Source organism: Hippopotamus amphibius, chromosome 16 (assembly GCF_030028045.1).
Source record: "Hippopotamus amphibius kiboko isolate mHipAmp2 chromosome 16, mHipAmp2.hap2, whole genome shotgun sequence".
Classification (NCBI taxonomy): Eukaryota; Metazoa; Chordata; class Mammalia; order Artiodactyla; family Hippopotamidae; genus Hippopotamus; species Hippopotamus amphibius.
The window spans coordinates 36,472,718-36,490,569 of NC_080201.1; the positions used below are offsets into that span (position 1 = coordinate 36,472,718).

General features: G+C 37.5%; 1 protein-coding gene across 3 annotated transcripts in view; it reads right to left on the reverse strand.

Moving 5' to 3' along the window:
- The window catches only part of LONP2 (lon peptidase 2, peroxisomal), a 98,539-nt gene that overhangs the window by 24,429 nt on the left and 56,258 nt on the right, over positions 1–17,852 (reverse strand). For all 3 annotated transcript variants that reach the window (XM_057711624.1, XM_057711623.1, XM_057711622.1), the window contains one exon: positions 16,257–16,390. In XM_057711624.1, the coding sequence (XP_057567607.1) occupies positions 16,257–16,390 (134 nt within the window). The remainder of the gene's footprint in view (positions 1–16,256; positions 16,391–17,852) is intronic.

The window sequence follows — 17,852 nt, forward strand, 5'->3', positions numbered from 1 at the left end:
TTAACACAAGCTATTCCCTGAGTTACGAATTTAAGATTACATGATGAGATAGTCAATAAATAATACTCTCCAATCCTGGCTCTGGCTTCCTAGTTGGCCTTGAAAAAAGTTACCTTACCTCTCTGTATCTGGTTTTCCAATCACCAAAATCATAATTATAGTAAGCCCCAGAGAGTTGCTGGGAGAATGTGATAATGCTGAAAGCATTATGCATACATGAGAAACTGAATTATATATTAGAGTAGTATTTAAAACAGACTTTGAAGACTCACATGTCTTACTCCACAGCCCCTTTCACTGCAAGAAAACAAAATGCTCTCTGCATCCCAATCCCACCCAGGGCCCTATAGATGGGGCTTGGACCACAATCACATGACTGCTGGGAATCCCATAAATTAAATACATTTAAGAAAAAAGATAAAGATACCAAGACTCAAGACTCTGCCCCATATTTCTCACTGGTATTATCAGCCTCTTCTGGGTCTAATTCAGGACACAGCCAGGGTGGTCAGGGCATAACCAAAAGCTTAACGGCATGAAGGAGGTAGATAAGCAAACAGCACCAGAGGCAGAACCTGCAACGCTCTCGCTCTGTTAGCACAACACATGTGGACCTTGGCAAAGCAGGGGTGAAACTGGGGGGTGCTCCCCAAGGGCCAAACCAGCCTCTACAGCTGATGTTGCCACAGCTACTACCAAAGGATATCCTATAGCTACAAACTCCTCGGGGGAAGGGTCAGGATTTTCCTAGGCAGCTGTCACCAGGACATGATCACATGATCTTTTCCAGCATTTTTCCTGTGTCAGAGGAACATGATTTACACGAAAGCAGGTCCAAGAGCCAAAGACTCACTGTGGGAAGGAGGGAGAAAGGAAGATCCTAAGAGGGGAGGACAGGAGGAAGAACAGAGGGGTGTAACACGTCGGGAAACTCCAGCAGCTTTCTTGTTTAGAAAAAGTGTCTTAGCTTTTGAACAAATCTTGCAAAAAATGGTATCTTTGGGCAGGTGATCCAATCAAGGGAAAAACACAGAGGCCAGGAACAGGGTACCAACACCAACAACCATTCCCCAGAATGTGGCAGAAACAAAAGTCTCCCCAACCACGAAACAGCCCCAGGTTATCGGTAATCTTTACTCAAGACAGAACTTCATAGGTATCACTTATTTTTCTCCATATTCTGCTTAACTTGAAGCATACGCTACACTCTCTAGCCCACGCTCATGAGTTCAAAAGTACTACATTTTGTGGTATAGCCATAAAAGGAATCCCTTCTTCTAGATTATGAAAGAAGTGTGCATTTTCACAAATAACAGTTTTGTTTTTTTTTAAACTCCTCGGCGTAGGGATGGAGGAGAGGATGGGGTGTACAATATTGTTAGTTCCAGCCAGCAATCGAGTAACAGGGCCCAGAAACAGGGGGTTAATTCTCCAAAGGCACAAATACTGCCTGTTCCTGTCATACTAATATGATGTCCCTGAGAATGTCCAGATCTCATTCTGAGGCTCAGCAGAATTCAGGAGGCATCAGGAATTCAAGAATGGGATGGTACCATGGTATGTAAAAATTTAAGAGCTAGGCAGAAAGCAAAAAATCTGGTCCAATCCTTCATTTTATACTCAAAGAAACTGAGATCCAGGAAGGTGAAGCAAATCACCCGACGTCCACAGCAAATCACAGTCAGGATTCTGGACACCCGGCCAAAGCAATGTTTTGTGCCACCTGAAGTCTAGTCTAGAAAAGTTGCCTGTAGCTCAGGAGTTCCTTGACAAGGCAGCCTGGTGGTAAATTTAGAGATTATTTTTTTCCTGACTGAAAATAATCAACATATCTGGCTACATACAGATTCCCTTCTATGACTATTGTCAGAAAAAACTGTGAAAGACTTGGAAATGAGCAAAACATAGATTACTGGGCCTGTTGTCCAGAATGCCCTTCCAGGCTGTCTGTGTCTCAGTGCCTTTCAGCTATTTTCCTGTAAGTTGTAGGAAACTAATAGTAATACAAGTGATTCTTGTCCACAGAAATGAAAATGAATTTTGTCCTCTCCCTTTCCCAAAAAGCTGGTTTTGCAAATTAATTTCAGCATTCCTCATTGCTTGCTTTCCGCTTTCTGAATTCTCCATGGAACTAGATCTTACTGGTTCTCTTATTAATTAATGAGCTCATTAAAATCTTTAAGGGACTTCCCTGGTGGTGCAGTGGTTAAGACTCTGCACTCCCAATGCAGGGGGCCAGGGTTCGATCCCTGGTCAGGGAACTAGATCCCACATGTATGCCACAACTAAGGAGCCCGTGTGCTGCAACTAAGGAGCCCACCAACTGCAAGCAGGGAACAGTGAGCTGCAACTGAGGAGCCCGCCTGCTGCAACTAAGACTCAGCATAACCAGATGGATAAGTAAATATTTTTAAAAAACATTTAATACATGTTCATTTTATATCTGTATAATAGTGATGATTTTGCCATTAAAAATTATTATCCTTTAATACTGAACAAAAACAATTGTTTCTTAAAAGTGACAAATTCTCCCAGTAGCCAACTCTTAACCACTAAGAGTGGCTGAAATGTTTAGACTGAAACACTTTAGGGCCTCAGACTGATATACCAAATTGCTTTAGACACAAAAACATGAAACTTTCCATTTCCTGATTTTGGGTAGATTCTTAGAAATATCCAGGAGAGGTACAACTGATCCTCTTTATTTCCAAGAGGCCCTCAAGTCAGATAGCCTGGGTTGTGGTCCATTTCTTACAAGCTGGTATGATTTGGGGATATTTCCTTAACCTCTTTTTTTTGGGTAACTTTTTCATTATGGTAAAATATATATAACATAATATTGATCATTTTAGCCATCTGAATTGTACAATTCAGTGGCATTAAATACATTCACAATGTTGTTGTTAACCTTCACCACTATCTCTACCTAAAACTTTTTTATCATCTCAGTATAAACTCTGAACCCATTAAATAGTAACTTTCCATTCTTTCACCCCCACAGCCCCTGGCAACCTCTATTTTATGTTTCTGTCTCAATGAATTTGCCTATTCTAGCTACTTCACTATTAAGTGGAATTATATTTGTCCTTCAGTGTCTGGCTCATTTCACTTAAGCATGTTTTCTAAGTCCAGCCATGTTGTGGTATATATATCAAAATTTTATTCCTTTTTACAGCTGAATAATATTCCACTGTATGCAGATACCGCAGTTTATCCATTCATCTCTTTGTGTGTGTGTGTGTGTGTGTGTGTGTGTGTGTGTGTGTTTTATAGTTTTTCTCCTGTAATTGATTTCTAATCTCATAGTGCTGTGGTGGGAAAAGATACTTGATACGATTTCAATTTTTTTTGAATTTACCAAGGCTTGATTTATGACCCAAAATGTGATCTATCCTGGAGAATGTTCCATGTGCACTTGAGAAGAACGTGTAATCTGCTGTTTTTGGATGGAATGTCCTATAGATATCTATTAAATCAAGCTGATTTATTGTGTCATTTAAAGCTTGTGTTTCCTTATTAATTTTCTGTGTGGATGATCTGTCCATTGGTGTCAGTGGGGTGTAAAAGTTCCCCACTATTATTGTGTTACTGTCGACTTCCTCTTTCACAGTTGTTAGCATTTGCCTTATGTACTGAGGTGCTCCTATATTGGGTGCATATATATTTATAATTGTTATCTCCTCTTCTTGGATGGATCCCTTGATCTTTATGTAATGTCCTTTCTTGTCTCTCGTAACATTTTTTATTTTAAAGGCTATTTTATCTGATATGAGTATCACTACTCCAGCTTTCTTTTGATTTCCATTTGCATGGAATATCTTTTTCCATCCTCTCACTTTCAGTCTGTATGTGTCCCTAGGTCTGAAGTGGGTCTCTTGTAGACAGCATATATATGGGTCTTGTTTTTCTATCCATTTAGCCAGTCTGTGTCTTTTGGTTGCAGCATTTAGTCCATTTACATTCAAGGTAATTATTGATATGTATATTCCTATTACCATTTTCTTAATTGTTTTGTTTTTGTTTTTGTAGGTTCTTTTCTTCTCTTATGTTTCCTGCTTAGAGAAGTTCCTTTAGCATTTGTTGTAGGGCTGGTTTGGTGGTGTTGAATTCTCTTAGCTGTTGCTTGTCTGTAAAGCTTTTGATTTCTCTGTTGAATCTGAATGAGATCCTTGCTGGGTAGTGTATTCTTGGTTGTAGGTTCTTCCATCACTTTAAATATATCACACCACTCCCTTCTGGTTTGCAGAGTTTCTGTTGAGAAATCAGCTGTTAACCTGATGGGAGTTCCCTTGTATGTTGTCTTTTTCCCCTTGTTGCTTTTAATAACTTTTCTCTGTCTTTAATTTTTGTCACTTTGACTATTATGTGTCTTGGCGTGTCTCTCCTTGGGTTTATCCTGCCTGGGACTCTCTGTACTTCCTGGACTTGGGTAGCTGTTTCCTTTCCCATGTTAGGGAAGTTTTCAACTAGAATCTCTTCCAGTATTTTCTCGGATCCTTTCTCTCTCTCTTCTCCTTCTGGGACCCCTATAATGTGAATATTGGTGCGTTTAACATTGTCCCAGAGGTCTCTTAGGCTGTCTTCAGTTTTTTTCATTCTTTTTTCTTTGTTCTTTTCCACATCAGTGATTATCACCATTCTGTCTTCCAGGTCACTTATTCACCCTTCTGCCTCAGTTAATCTGCTATTGGTTCCTTCTAGTGTAGCTTTCATTTCAGTTATTGTGTTGCATATATCTGTTTGTTTGCTCTTTAATTCTTCTAGGTCTTTGGTAAACTTTTCGATCTTTGCATCCAGTCTTTTTTCAAAGTCCTGGATCATCTTCACCATCATTATTCTGAATTCTTTTTCTGGAAGGGTGCCTATCTCCTCTTCATTTAGTTGTTTTTCTGGGGTTTTATCTTGTCCCTTCATCTGGTACAAAGTCTTTTGCTTTTTCATTTTCTCTATCTTTCTGTGGCTGTGGTTTTCAGTTCCACAAGATGAAATACTGCTGATACTGCTTGATTCTGCTGTCTGCCTTCTTGAAGAGGAAGCTATCTAGGAGGCTCCTGGGTCTATCCATTCACCTCTTGATGGACACTTGGGTTGTTCCCATCTTTTGGCTATTGTGAATGCTGCTGCCATGAATGCTGCTATCATTTGAGTCCCTGCTTTGAACTCTTTTGGATATACGCCTAGAAGCAGAATTGTTCAGTTACATGGTAGTTCTAAGCTTAACTTTTTGAAGAACTTGATGGACTGTTTTCCATAGCAGCTGCACCATTTTACACTCCCACCAGCAATGCATGAGGGTTTCAATTTCTCTACATTCTCACCAATGTGAGGCTTTTTATTTTCCATTTTATTACAGCCAACATACTAGGTGTGAAGTAATATCTCACTGTAGTTTTCATTTGCATTTATCTAATGACTAACAATAGTAAGCATCCTTCCATGTACTTCTGCGCCATTTGTCCATCTTTGGAAAAAGTGTCAAGTCCTTTGTTTATTTTTGAACTGGGTTGGTTTTTGTTGGTTGACTTGTAGGAGTTCTTTATATATTCTAGATATCAATCTCTTATCAGACATGTGATTTACAAATATTTCCTTCCATCCTATAGGTTGTTTTTTCTTACTTTCTTGATTGTGTCTTTTGATGCACTAAAGATTTTAATTTTGATTAAGTCCAATTTATTTTTTCTTTTTTTACCTGTGCTTTTGGTGTCATATTCATGAAGTCACCAAATCTAATGTCATGAAGATTTTCCCCAATGTTTTATTCTAGGAGTTTTATAATTTTAACTCTTAAGTTTAGGTCACTGATCAATTTTTAGTTAACTTTTGTAATATATTATAAGGTAAAGGTCCAAATTCATCCTTTTGCATGTGAATATCCAGTTTTCCAGCAATCATTTGTTGAAAAGATTTTCCTTTCCCCATGGGTTTAGGCATCCTTATTAAAAAATCAAGTGACCATATATGTGAGCCTTTATTTCTGTGCTCTCTATTCTATCCCATTGTTCTACATGTCTGTCCTTATGACAGTACCATAACATCTAATTACTGTAGCTTTGTAGAAAGTTTAAAGTCGGGACATTTGAGTCCTCCATTTTGTTCTTCTTTTTTAAGGTTGTTTTGGCTATTTTGGGCCCACTGCAATTCCACATGAATTTGAAGATCAGCTTTTCCATTCCTCTAAAAAAGGATGTTGAAGTTTTGGAAGAGACTGCATTGAATCTGTAGATCTTAACAAGGTTAAGTCTTCCTATCCATGAGCAGAGGATATCCTTCCATTTACTTAGATCTTTAAAAATTTGTTTCCAGCAATGTTTAGTAGTTTTCAGCATACAAGTCTTTTACCTCCTTAGTGAGATTTATTCGTAAGTATTTAGGTCTTTTAGATGTTACTGTAAATGGAACTGCCTTCTTAATTTCATTTTCGGATTGTTCATTTCCCTAATCTCTTTGCGCTCCATTTCCTCATCTGAAAAGAGAGAAATGGTACCTACACTTCAAGTAGTTGTTATAGGGACAATGGATATAGGATATACAGGAATAATGAAAGCATAGTGTAGCTACTGAGGTCAGACTTGGAGCTGTTCAGCCTAAATTAAAATCTTGACTCTGACATCTACTAGCTGTGAACCTTGGGGATGTTATTTAATCTTCTGTGCCTTAGTTTTCTCATTGGGTAAAATGGGCCTAAAAACAATATCTATCTTATAGGGTCATTAGAGGATTAAATGAGTAAATACATGTAAAATGCTTAGGACAGAGTCTGGCAAATAGCAGCAACTTTATAAATGACAATTAGCTTTCGTGCCTGAATTATCACATAGCTTTCTAATTCGCTTTCTCTACCTAGTTTTCTACTATCCATTTTATTCAGTACTTGTAAATGAATCTTTCTAAATCACTACCCTAATTACATCATTTTCAGACTTTAACATCTTTACTAGTTTTTCATTACAAATTAAGCAAATTCTTAACTTCTAAGAGTTGCATTCAAGATCCACCACCACATAGTGTCAAATTATCTTTCTAATCAGAGCTCCCACCGTAATGTCTTTTAAACTGAAGGAGTAACCACCACCCATAACTCGACCAACATTTATGGAGCACAATCTTGAGTAAGAAACTGTGCCCTAGATTCCCTATTTGCAAAATGTCAGACTAGATGAATGAAAAATGTAAAATGTCAGACTATTCTAATCTTCCCATACCAATTTATCACAGTGCCTTATACAATACAGGTATTCAATTATGGTCTGCTGAATTAAGTTGAGATTGGCTATTGTATTCTTGGCTTTTTTTTTTCATTTCATTGGAGTATAGCTGATTAACAATGTTGTGTTAGTTTTAGGTGTACAGCATAGGGATTGGCTACTGCATTCTTAAATCTTAATAACATCTGTGGACAAATGACAAATCACCCAAACACTTAATCATTTCTTTGATTTGCCAAGAAATTATGAGCTTTCAATACTTTGTCAAGTAAATATAAAGATTTTTAATAAATGAAAATTAAGCATGTGACAAAATTATTACCGAACGATTAAAATTTTTTCTTGAAAGTTGAATCCAATCACACTGGACTCCTGAATCCTAAAGTAGCAGCAAAATGAAACTTACAGACTGGTTAAAGTGTATTTGTGTGCAGGGTGTAGGACGTGTGTTACTAGGTATATTAACAGGTAGTGGACAGAGGGGTCGTGTGTGAACCAATGAATGGGAATACTGTTTACATCTCAATTCCTCACCATACATGGGTATGTAAATATGGATCCAGACCCCGTTTAGGAATGAAGAGAAAGATTTGTATAGCTGCAGTTATAAAACTACTTAAAAAACAAAAAACAAGTCTACTTTAAAAATTGAGATGAGATGCTGAGATTAAAAGTAGCTTTGTTGTTTCTTACAAGACAGTAGAAGTATGGGCCTCAAAGCTAAACTGACCATAGATAAAAAGCATTTGAGAGCCTTCTCTTAGGAAGGCAGAAAAGGGAAAACAAAATATCTAAAAACAAATCAGAAAAACCTGAATATTTTCAACTATATAATTTGTCTGTCAGTTTCAGGTTAATCTTTTCCAGAAAACCATCTTCCCAGCCAGAGGAAGTGTGCTAAATGCAACTGAGATTCAAGTTACTGACCCTGCCTGCCAAGGCATTTGTGCCTGCATATTTTCAATCTGTTTTTCTTTCTTTCCTTTTTTTTTTTTTTTAAAGGAACTAGTTGTAATGGAGAAATCTGTGGATCAAATACCCAGAAAAACCTTCATGCTAGCAATAAAATCTTAAGTCCTTTTTGCCAATATTTTCTCCACTATTTTGTGGACGATAATACAACCTTAACACTACCGAATACATTTTCTTTCAAGTTTACCTACTCAACATTTCTACATAAGAACTGTTGAGATGGAGCTTATGATTCTGAACCATTTCTCAATTTTAGAAAATAATAAAGAACATCTAAAAATGTATCTGGAAAACATTTTTTTTCCATCTATTTATCTATTCAAATGAATTCTGAGATGTAAATAAATGACCATTTTCTCTCAATTTACTAAAAGCAATTTTTAAAAGCTACAATATTTATAATAAATAAAATGAAGCTTTCAATGATCAAGTCAATGCCTCTATGGCACTTTAAAAACCAACATTTACCCCACATCTAAAAATTATTTGTTTATATATCTACCTCCCCCAATGAACTATATACTTGTTAGAAGTTCTCTTTCATCACCTCCCTAGAATCCAATCTAGAACGCAGCATATCAGAAGTATTCAGCGACTGTTGGCAGACTCACTCACTGAATCGCTATTATACAAGGGTCCAAGACACAGGATGGTAACTTTGTACTAGACAAGAGAGCTTGTACCATCTCCCAGGGTGCTTTTTTGCATTAATAAATCTCATTTCCTGTGCTAGAGAGTCAGAAAATAGTCTTGGAGAATTATTTGGATTAGCAGTTAAGATGCAGAGACCATCTGTAGTATTTTTTTAAAGTATTGTTTTACTATCTTGTAACTTAAGGCTGGTTTTGATAATATATGTCAATGACACCCAAAGGCCACTGCATCTTTCTATATGATTCACTAAATGGGACAATGACTTTTTAATTTTTAGACAATATTTGATTTTCCTGTTTCCAAACAGAGTTTAAATAACAAACGTTTGTCTCCTATCATACGTAAGTAGCGGTTTTCCTTTATTACAGCCTCCTTCCAGTCTACCTAGGCAAACAAATCTCTCTCAAACCAGGCCAGTATTGAAGAGGTAACAATCAGTAAATCAGCATAAATGTCAGACCAGAATACCTTCATGATACTGGCAGTATATACCAATACGATAGTTTCATCTCAACATTAAAACACCACTTGATTTTAGATGTTTGGACACAACATGCTGCCTAATATCCTTACAAATGCGAAGGGTTTAGCACAGAAAGTCTTAATCTCCAAATTTAATTAGATCTTGGTTTGCAAAATCCAATTTACCGTAACGGAACCCTACAAACCCCCAAGGCTTTAGAACCAGCAAGCCAGGTAGGTGCCCTGGGACTAAAACTCTCTCTGAAGTCCATATTCTTTAACAGTTAACCTTAGTTGTTCCTTTCACTATTAGAAAATTTTATTTGTCCTGAGTCACTAATACAATCAAAGGAAAGATAAGCATGGACAATGAAGCAAGACTTTAAATACTAAAAAAGCAAAAATGAATCAAAACTTCCTAGCCCTTTCTGTGCAACCTGGGTCTTTAATAAGAAATGAGCTCAAGTTTGATGGATGGAAAGTCAGGAGCACCAACTTAAATGCTGGCTTAGAAAAATCCTTCTGATAATAAAGTACCTTAGACTGTGGTGACTACTGAACTGCTACAGCCTTTTAAATCAGTAAATTCTGTAAGGATGCACAGAAACTCTCACAGTTGCTGCTTCAAGATTAGGAAAAAGTAGGCCAATTTAAATTTGGCCCCCATAATAACACTAAAACTGTGGCTTGCCACACTGTGTTCAAAGACCTATTAACATCAGACGTAGGCATTTCTTCAGAAACTAAAAATCTGACTTCTGAGTATTATTGTAACAATCTAAAATAAACAGCCTAAGCATCTGCTCTGTGGTTTTCGGGTTCAGAGGCAAACACAAAAACTACTCTCTCTTTTTTCCTTTAACTCTAGCCAGAAAGGATGATATGGGAATTAGGTTAAAATATTTGAGGATTTTTATATATAACTAGAACCAAGTAATAAGAAACGACTCAATTATCCTCACTTCATTAAAAACAAAGTTTTTATGTCCCCAAACAAAACAAGAACAATATCAACAAAATCCACATTAAAAGCTGACAAGTAAAGTTTGTTTCAGTTGTTACTATAGAATCATTCATTTGCTTGCAGGTCTTTTATTAAGCTTTCCTCTCCTGAAGGCCCACCCGACAGAGCTACATAGCTATTCTCAGCTGTTTCTGCAGCACAGAAATTTCCACTCCCTATTAACAACCCAAACCACAGGTTTTCTTTAGAACTCTAAACAAACGATTTCAATCTTCAGGAAAGGGGGTTGTATTAACAGAAACGAAATGTATAATAACTGTCTTTAAAATAAGTAAAAAAAAAAAAAAAAATCTGTGAGAGCCAGCCTTCAAAACGGTCCCCAGTGATCCCTGCCCCTGTGGAGTGCCATCTCTCATTGTACCAGGGTTGGTCTGTGTGACCAACACAATGGGGCAGAAGTGAGGATTATAAAAACCTGCAGCTTCTGTCTTGGGCTCTGTTTCTCCCTTTTGCACAGCACTCTCTCTGGAGAAGCCAACAGCTGTGTCCTGAGCCTAGGGAAAGGCCTAAGTGGCGAGAAACGGAACACCTGGCCAACAGTTAGCAATGAGCCCAGGTTGCTATGTGATACTATGATTTTAAGAAGTATTTCCCATCTATATCTACCCACCTTTCAGGCTCACAGCTCCCCAAACCTTTAGAATATCATATGTGCTAACAGTGATAAAGGTGTCCTCTGTTATATGAATGGGGTGACTTTTTAGGAGCACCTAGGATGGATGCTGGTTGCCAGGAGATTAGAGGGTTGAAACTTTCCATCACACCTACTGATTTCTTGGGGAGTGGGGGAAGGGCTTGAGTCTGAATAAGTCGCCACTGGCCAATGATCTAGTCAATCATGACTAAGTACCTCCATAAAACCCCCAAAGAACAGCTTTTTGGTCCATTTTTGGAGAGTTTCCCTAGCCACTGTGCCAGGCCCCAGGCTCCATAAGGACAGAGGGTCCTTTGCTCAGGACCTCGCCCTATGTATTGATAGTTGATTCGTATCTTTTAATATCCTTTTACAGTAAATAGGTAATCTAGCGGGTAAAAGGAGGGGGGGGGGTATTTCCTGAGTATGGTTCTAGCAAATTAATCAAGCCCGAGGAGGGCGTGGTGTAAACCTCCAATGTGAGCCAGCAGGTGAGAAGTACAGGGAATGACCCTGGTGTATGACTTGCCTCGAGTGAAGTGCAGTCTTGTGAGACCAAGCCCTTTGCCTGTGGAATCGGATGCTGTCTGCAGGTAGGTAATGTCAGAACTGAGCTGAATTCCTGGACACCCAGCTGGTGTCCCAGAACTGCTTGTCAGCGTGCGGAAGCCTACACACACACACACACAGACACACACACACACACACACACACACACACACATGCTGGAATCAGGTCTCGGAACCCTTTTCAGCTAACAGCAAGGTCAGTGAGCCTAGAGGCAGATCCACTCTGAGCTGAACCTCCAGGTGGCTGACAGCTTGACTAGAACACCACAACTACCCAGCTAACCTGCTCCTGGATGCCTGACCCACAGATACAGTGAGATGATAAACGTTTGCTAACTGCTTTACTAAGTTTGGGGGTAATTTGTTATGCAGCATTGAATAATGTAAAATTCAAAAGATAAAGGGACAGATCCTGCAACAATCAGAAAACTGCTCCAAAAAGTGAAAGAAAAAAGAATTTAGCAAAAAGTTACACAAAGCTCAGAAGTTACTTCCTGAAAACATCAGATACAGTATTTTCTATTAATATAAGAAATTCATGACATTAGAAAAGAAAATGCATATACTTCATATTTGGAGATGACTAGTTGGGAAAAGAAAAACAGAGCTGAAAGGATCAAAAGCACTTGTTTCTCCTGCAGGAACAGCTTCCTGTTTTGGTTACAAAGGAGCCACGCTTAAAATAACCATCGTAAAGCATGCTGAGGGCTTGAGAAGTCAATGGCAGGAAGCCACAACAAAGAGCCCCAAAAGCAGCCGGACAGAAGATGATTCCTCTGGAGAAAAAGATCCAAGAAAGGCTAAGGGAAGAGCTACCCTAGCAAATGAGTGGGATGTAAAGTGAGGAGGGCCCGTCCTCTGGGCCACCTGCACCCCCAGCAATGAGCAGACTTGCTGAAGCGGCAGGCAGGACACCTCTCCTCCAGCTGGCATACTCTTGCTGACAGCCAAGAGGGTGGTGACCTAGGAGAATTAAAACTAGGGAAGGAGAATAGTGCTGTAAACTTTGGATATTTTATTTTGATGTATTTTTAACTGTGAAGTTGTCTGGAAAGGAAATACCAAAAATTAAGGATAGTATATCTGCCTGCTTCCACTATATTAGGTTGATTTCACTGTCCTGCATAAGGCAAACATCAGAGAAACAATACATGTCGAAATGCAACTCAGTCAAACTGGGATCCGGACTGAACTAGAGAAACTCCTAGAGTTAGATCTGTGGTCTAGCCAGCCCAATGTCTTGTGGTCAGCAGGGGGCCCAGGGCATCTATCATGAGAGGCTAGGCATGTTTTCACTGACATCAAATCCTACTGCTTATGACTCATACCACCCAACCACTTAGCCCTTTCTCCAATCTACAGCTTCTGTTTTCCTATGGACTGGGAAGCAGACAGCTAACTTTATAAAGATGTGTCTGTTAACAGAATCAAACAGGCAAGGCTTAGTGTTTATTGAGGAATTTTGTGAAGAGACTTATGAATCAAATCAGAGTCAAACCAGACAGCTACTGAGAATCCTACTCAACTGAGATTTTATAATAGCCTGTCAAGTGGCCCAAAGGTACAAAACAAACGCTACAGAGACTGGTAATTCTTCATAGGCTTTTTTTCTGTCTCCTTTGTCTGTCGCCACTATTTCTATTCAACATTTTCCTGGAGGTCCCTGCTAGTCCATTAGAAAAGTACTGAAATAAAAGGTATAATGATCAGAAAGGAAAAAGTAAAACTGACATTACTTGCATTTGTGATAACTGATGCTATATGTAGAAAAATCCAAAAGAATCTACAGTTAGAATTAATAAGTCAATTTGGCAAGCTTGCTGGATACATGTCAATATAGTATTCCCATATACTAGCAACCAAAAAATTGAAAAGTGAAAAAAGCACTATTTACGATAATATACACATATAACACACATATACAAGGATCAATTAACTAGGAATATATTCAATATAAAGAAAAAATATGCAAAAGCTTAGCATCGAAAACTATTAAAACACTTAAAAACATTTATTAAGACTTAAATCAATGAAGCTAGTCATGAACTGGAAGACTTGATAATATCAAATTGTCAGTTCTCCCCAAACTGATTTACAGATTCAATGCAACCACAATCAAAATATCAGAAGGTGTCATTTATTTACTTATTAGTAGAAATTGACAAGCTGATTCTAAAATTAACAAAGATATTTGATGGACCTACAATAATAGCCAAGGCAATCTTGAAGAAAAGCAAACCTGGAGGATTTATGCTACCAGCTGAGATAGTCATTCTTGAAACCACATATGATCTTGCCACTGGAAATTTCATCCCAGGCCCAAAGGACTCACCCACTTATCATAAGTCAGCGAGTTTAATTCATTTTTCCTCTGAGTGTCTATCTGAGATCTCCATAACATAACCACACACATACTGCTTTAAGAGACATTTAAAAAGCTTATTCATAATAACACGTAACACACCTCATGAATAACTGTTAAATCTGTTAAATTTGTTTCTTTTTTCCTAACCAATTTTTCAGGTGACATATATGAGACTAGTTAAGAAACGGACATCTTGAGGTGCTTTAAGTTTAATGTAGCTTCTCCAATAAATACCATATTTTTCAAAAATAATTGCAAGTGCTCCATATTCTGAGAAACTTTATAAGGATTGGTTATAACACGAATCCTTCTTTGCTGAGGATAATTTCTGAGTAAAACATCTTACTAGATATTAAACGGACATATATGGTACATGAGTACTTGAACAAATGCACATATGCCTACCTCTTTACAGAGAAACATCCAAATCTGCAAAATTGAATACGTGGAACATGTGTGTCCTTGGCTAAAGGCAGGCAAAAGCAGAATAAAACTTTCGCCGCAAACTTTTATCTTCCAACCTAACTAATATCCCAGAAAGGAAAAGGGCAATTCAGAACACACGAATAACATACAGAAAAACATAGACAGTGCCGCTTTCATGAAATAATTCCCATACTTTACAGGTAAGTGACTGAAACCATAAACACTCCTTCCCTAACACATCAATTGGAAATCCCCCCCGCCTTTTAAATTCTGTTATTTGTTCTGCTTAACTGCCAGTTAAGACCCCACAAATACAAAGACAACTGTTCACAGACCAGTATTTCTGGGCCTACTCCAGAAAGTCTGTTCGATATGCTGGAGGTTTCTGCCTGTTTTTAAAGCTTGTGGCCTGAAATTACTTCTCTTCCTGGCAGTAATTCTTAAGTCCAGCAATATTTTTAACATTAAAAATAACTCACTGTATTACTTAAAATTTCTAAAACAACTTCTATTTTATACTCTAATTTTAAATAATTCATTTCTTAGTGAGAAACTTTCAGTTACTAAGCTAGCTCCATTTGAACTCTGTGGCGTGAAAACCTAACAGAGACTTTTTTTTTTTTGTAGAAACTTCTTTTGGCTTGGTTGAGGTCATAAACATCAATTCAGGATACCTTATAATTATTGTACTAAAATGTGGAGGAGAGTCACTTACAGTACAAGGATATGTTACAATGTAAGGCCCAGCTTGGAGTCCATGTACCTCTAATAAGAACTATGATCAAAATCATCCTCTCAAGAGACAAGTATTTACCCTAATTATTTATATGGGAGTCCTAGGTAATATCTTAACCACCCAAATCTTCTTAACTATGTTATCATTTAGGATTTGTTCTGTGAATTATGGATTAAAAAAAAAAATAACCAAATAAATCTTAACCATGAAATACTGTATGTTCTCACATGGTTCACAAGCTGTTTGAACAAGTTCTTGAATATCCCTGGGTTATCTTTCAGTAGCTAATATGATCACAGACATTACTGGAAATATGCTAACGGATGTCCATAAGCATTGTATAACTACGGAACATTTCTTTTAACATCAAATCCCTCCAAATGTATTACTATAAATTCCAAAATAAACCATCTAAATCCTAAACACAATTTTCAAAATGTGTTAACTAGATAAACTCATTTCACTCTCTGACTTCCTGTTATATCACAGAGAAGAACAAAAGGACACAGGCTCAGGTACTGGAGGCTACAGCTCAAAGGGAATGTTCTCTACTACTCGAGTCATGTTTGTTAAATCAAATTTTGGCAACCATGCAGCAGCATGGTCTCGGGCAAGAAGTTAAAACATTTTAACTGGGCACCATAGGAAATGTCCACATTTCATTAATTTGAGGAATAGGTTCCTTTCCTTTCTTTCCCTGTCACCACTGCTACAATTATTTTTCTAAGAAAAAAATAATATAAATTACATCTTAATTGTGTACCTATCAAAGAAAATGTGTGAGAAAAACAAATTATTACACATGAAGCTATTCCAGAGAACAAAGATCTGCCCTTGCAGTATACTTGGACAGCTTGGATTTTTTTTTTTTTAATTGTTGTAGCAACTTTCTATGCTATAAATATGGAAAGACTTAATCTGGATTAGAAGGAAAAAAAGAGAACGCCAGAACCCAAACATAAGGTGTACCACCATTACAAAGCTGGAGAAATATTCCTGCTAAAACCCTGTACTACTTGTAGAAAAGAATCCTCTTTATAAAATACATCAACCATTAAGTTCTACTTATCAACGGATGCATTTACCAGTGGAGGAATACGTGCCATTGCTCCAAGGACCACCCGACACCATCCCTCCACATCCAACTTTTTTTTGCCATTCACTCCTAGCCACCAAGCCTGCGGGCACCGGATCAAGGTCACAGACCTTCTCCCTCGGTCACATCAGGACGATCCAACTTGGCTTCTCTGTGTTGTCCCTCTGCCACCTTCACAGCAACAGCTCGGCAAATGGCCCCCAGCTTCCTGTCCAGAGAGCGAACCCCTGCCTCTCTGGTGTACCTATCATCAAAGAAAAATATTTTATTTCTGGCTGAACACCACCTGTAAAAATAGAAGTAATGTGATTAACAACTATACTAGAGGAAGTGTGCATTTTAAAGTTTATTACAGTTTCTTGAGTACTAACTGCCTCACCTTTAAAAATTCTTCAGTATTCTTATTTCTTAAATATTCAGAAGTATTTCCAGCTACAACTTTTCCTTTTATATAGAATATCTCGAACTATTACCCTATGCTTAAAAATGAATTATTGGTTCTTCAATTTACAGTGCCAAAGTAAATTTAGCAGCACATAAAACATCATTTACTCCTTGATGATATGTATAAGAACTTTCTTAAAATTTGTCGATTTAGGAAAATTCTGATACATTTATTAAACATGAAATACTGCTGAAAGAATCAGAAAAACAGAATTTTTTCCCAACTAAACCAAACAATAATTTGAGACAGAAATCTAGTCTTTACCTGGAACTGTGCTAATCACCCCTATTCAGTGTCTTTTCATTGTTGAGATTTCTAAAGAAAGAAATATGCTAATGATGTAAGCATTGTGATTTAGTGGAAGGTTCTAACCCCGGTTAAGCACAGCTGTCTTAAAAAACTTATATGTTAGACTCAAATTCCACAAGCCACTTCATAATCCTTTACACAGTGCAATCATTTTTGGCCACCCAGCTCTGGATGAGTTTCAATGGACAGCATCTGCTAGAGAATGCAGTTTTATCTGAATAACAGGATTTGATTAGGCTGACAGACATATTCAAGACTCTGGGGAAACAGTTGTTTTTTTTTAAGCTCTTTATTGGGGTATAATTGCTTTATACTGTTGTGCCAGTTTCTGCTGTACAACAAAGTGAATCAGCTGCTTTTATACATATAACCCCATATCCCCTCCCTCCCACGAAAGCAGATTTTTTAAGTTCTGCTTAAAAAATAAAAGTTCTTGGCTAAACAATTTATTTCAATCAAAGGAATAGGAGGATATAGGAATAAAATCCATATTATACAAATGTATGTAAATTCAGTAAGAAAGAAAATAGGGAGGCACCTTAAAAATAAACAAAGCAACATGTAAAAGCAAAAACAAAAACCCAATGTAGCTTTCTAGACAACTATTTGATGAGCTCAGATGAAAGGGTCTGGACAAAAGATAAAAGAGAAGGGCCTGAGGACGCTTACAGGGAGATGGCATGAACATGCAGAAATGGTACCGGGAAGCTCAGAATGAACTGGAGCTTTCCAAAAATAATAAGGACATCAACTACAATGAAATACTTTTTTTAGGTGTTTAGAACAATAATAGCCTAGGAACTAATGCAGACAGTAGCGACCGGAGACAAGTAGACACATCAACCACTGGTTTAGTTTAGTATTTTTAAACCAAAATAGGAAGAATCACCAGTGTCAAATAAGAATTGGTAGATGATCATGAAGATGCTAGTTTTCAGAAGACATAAAACGA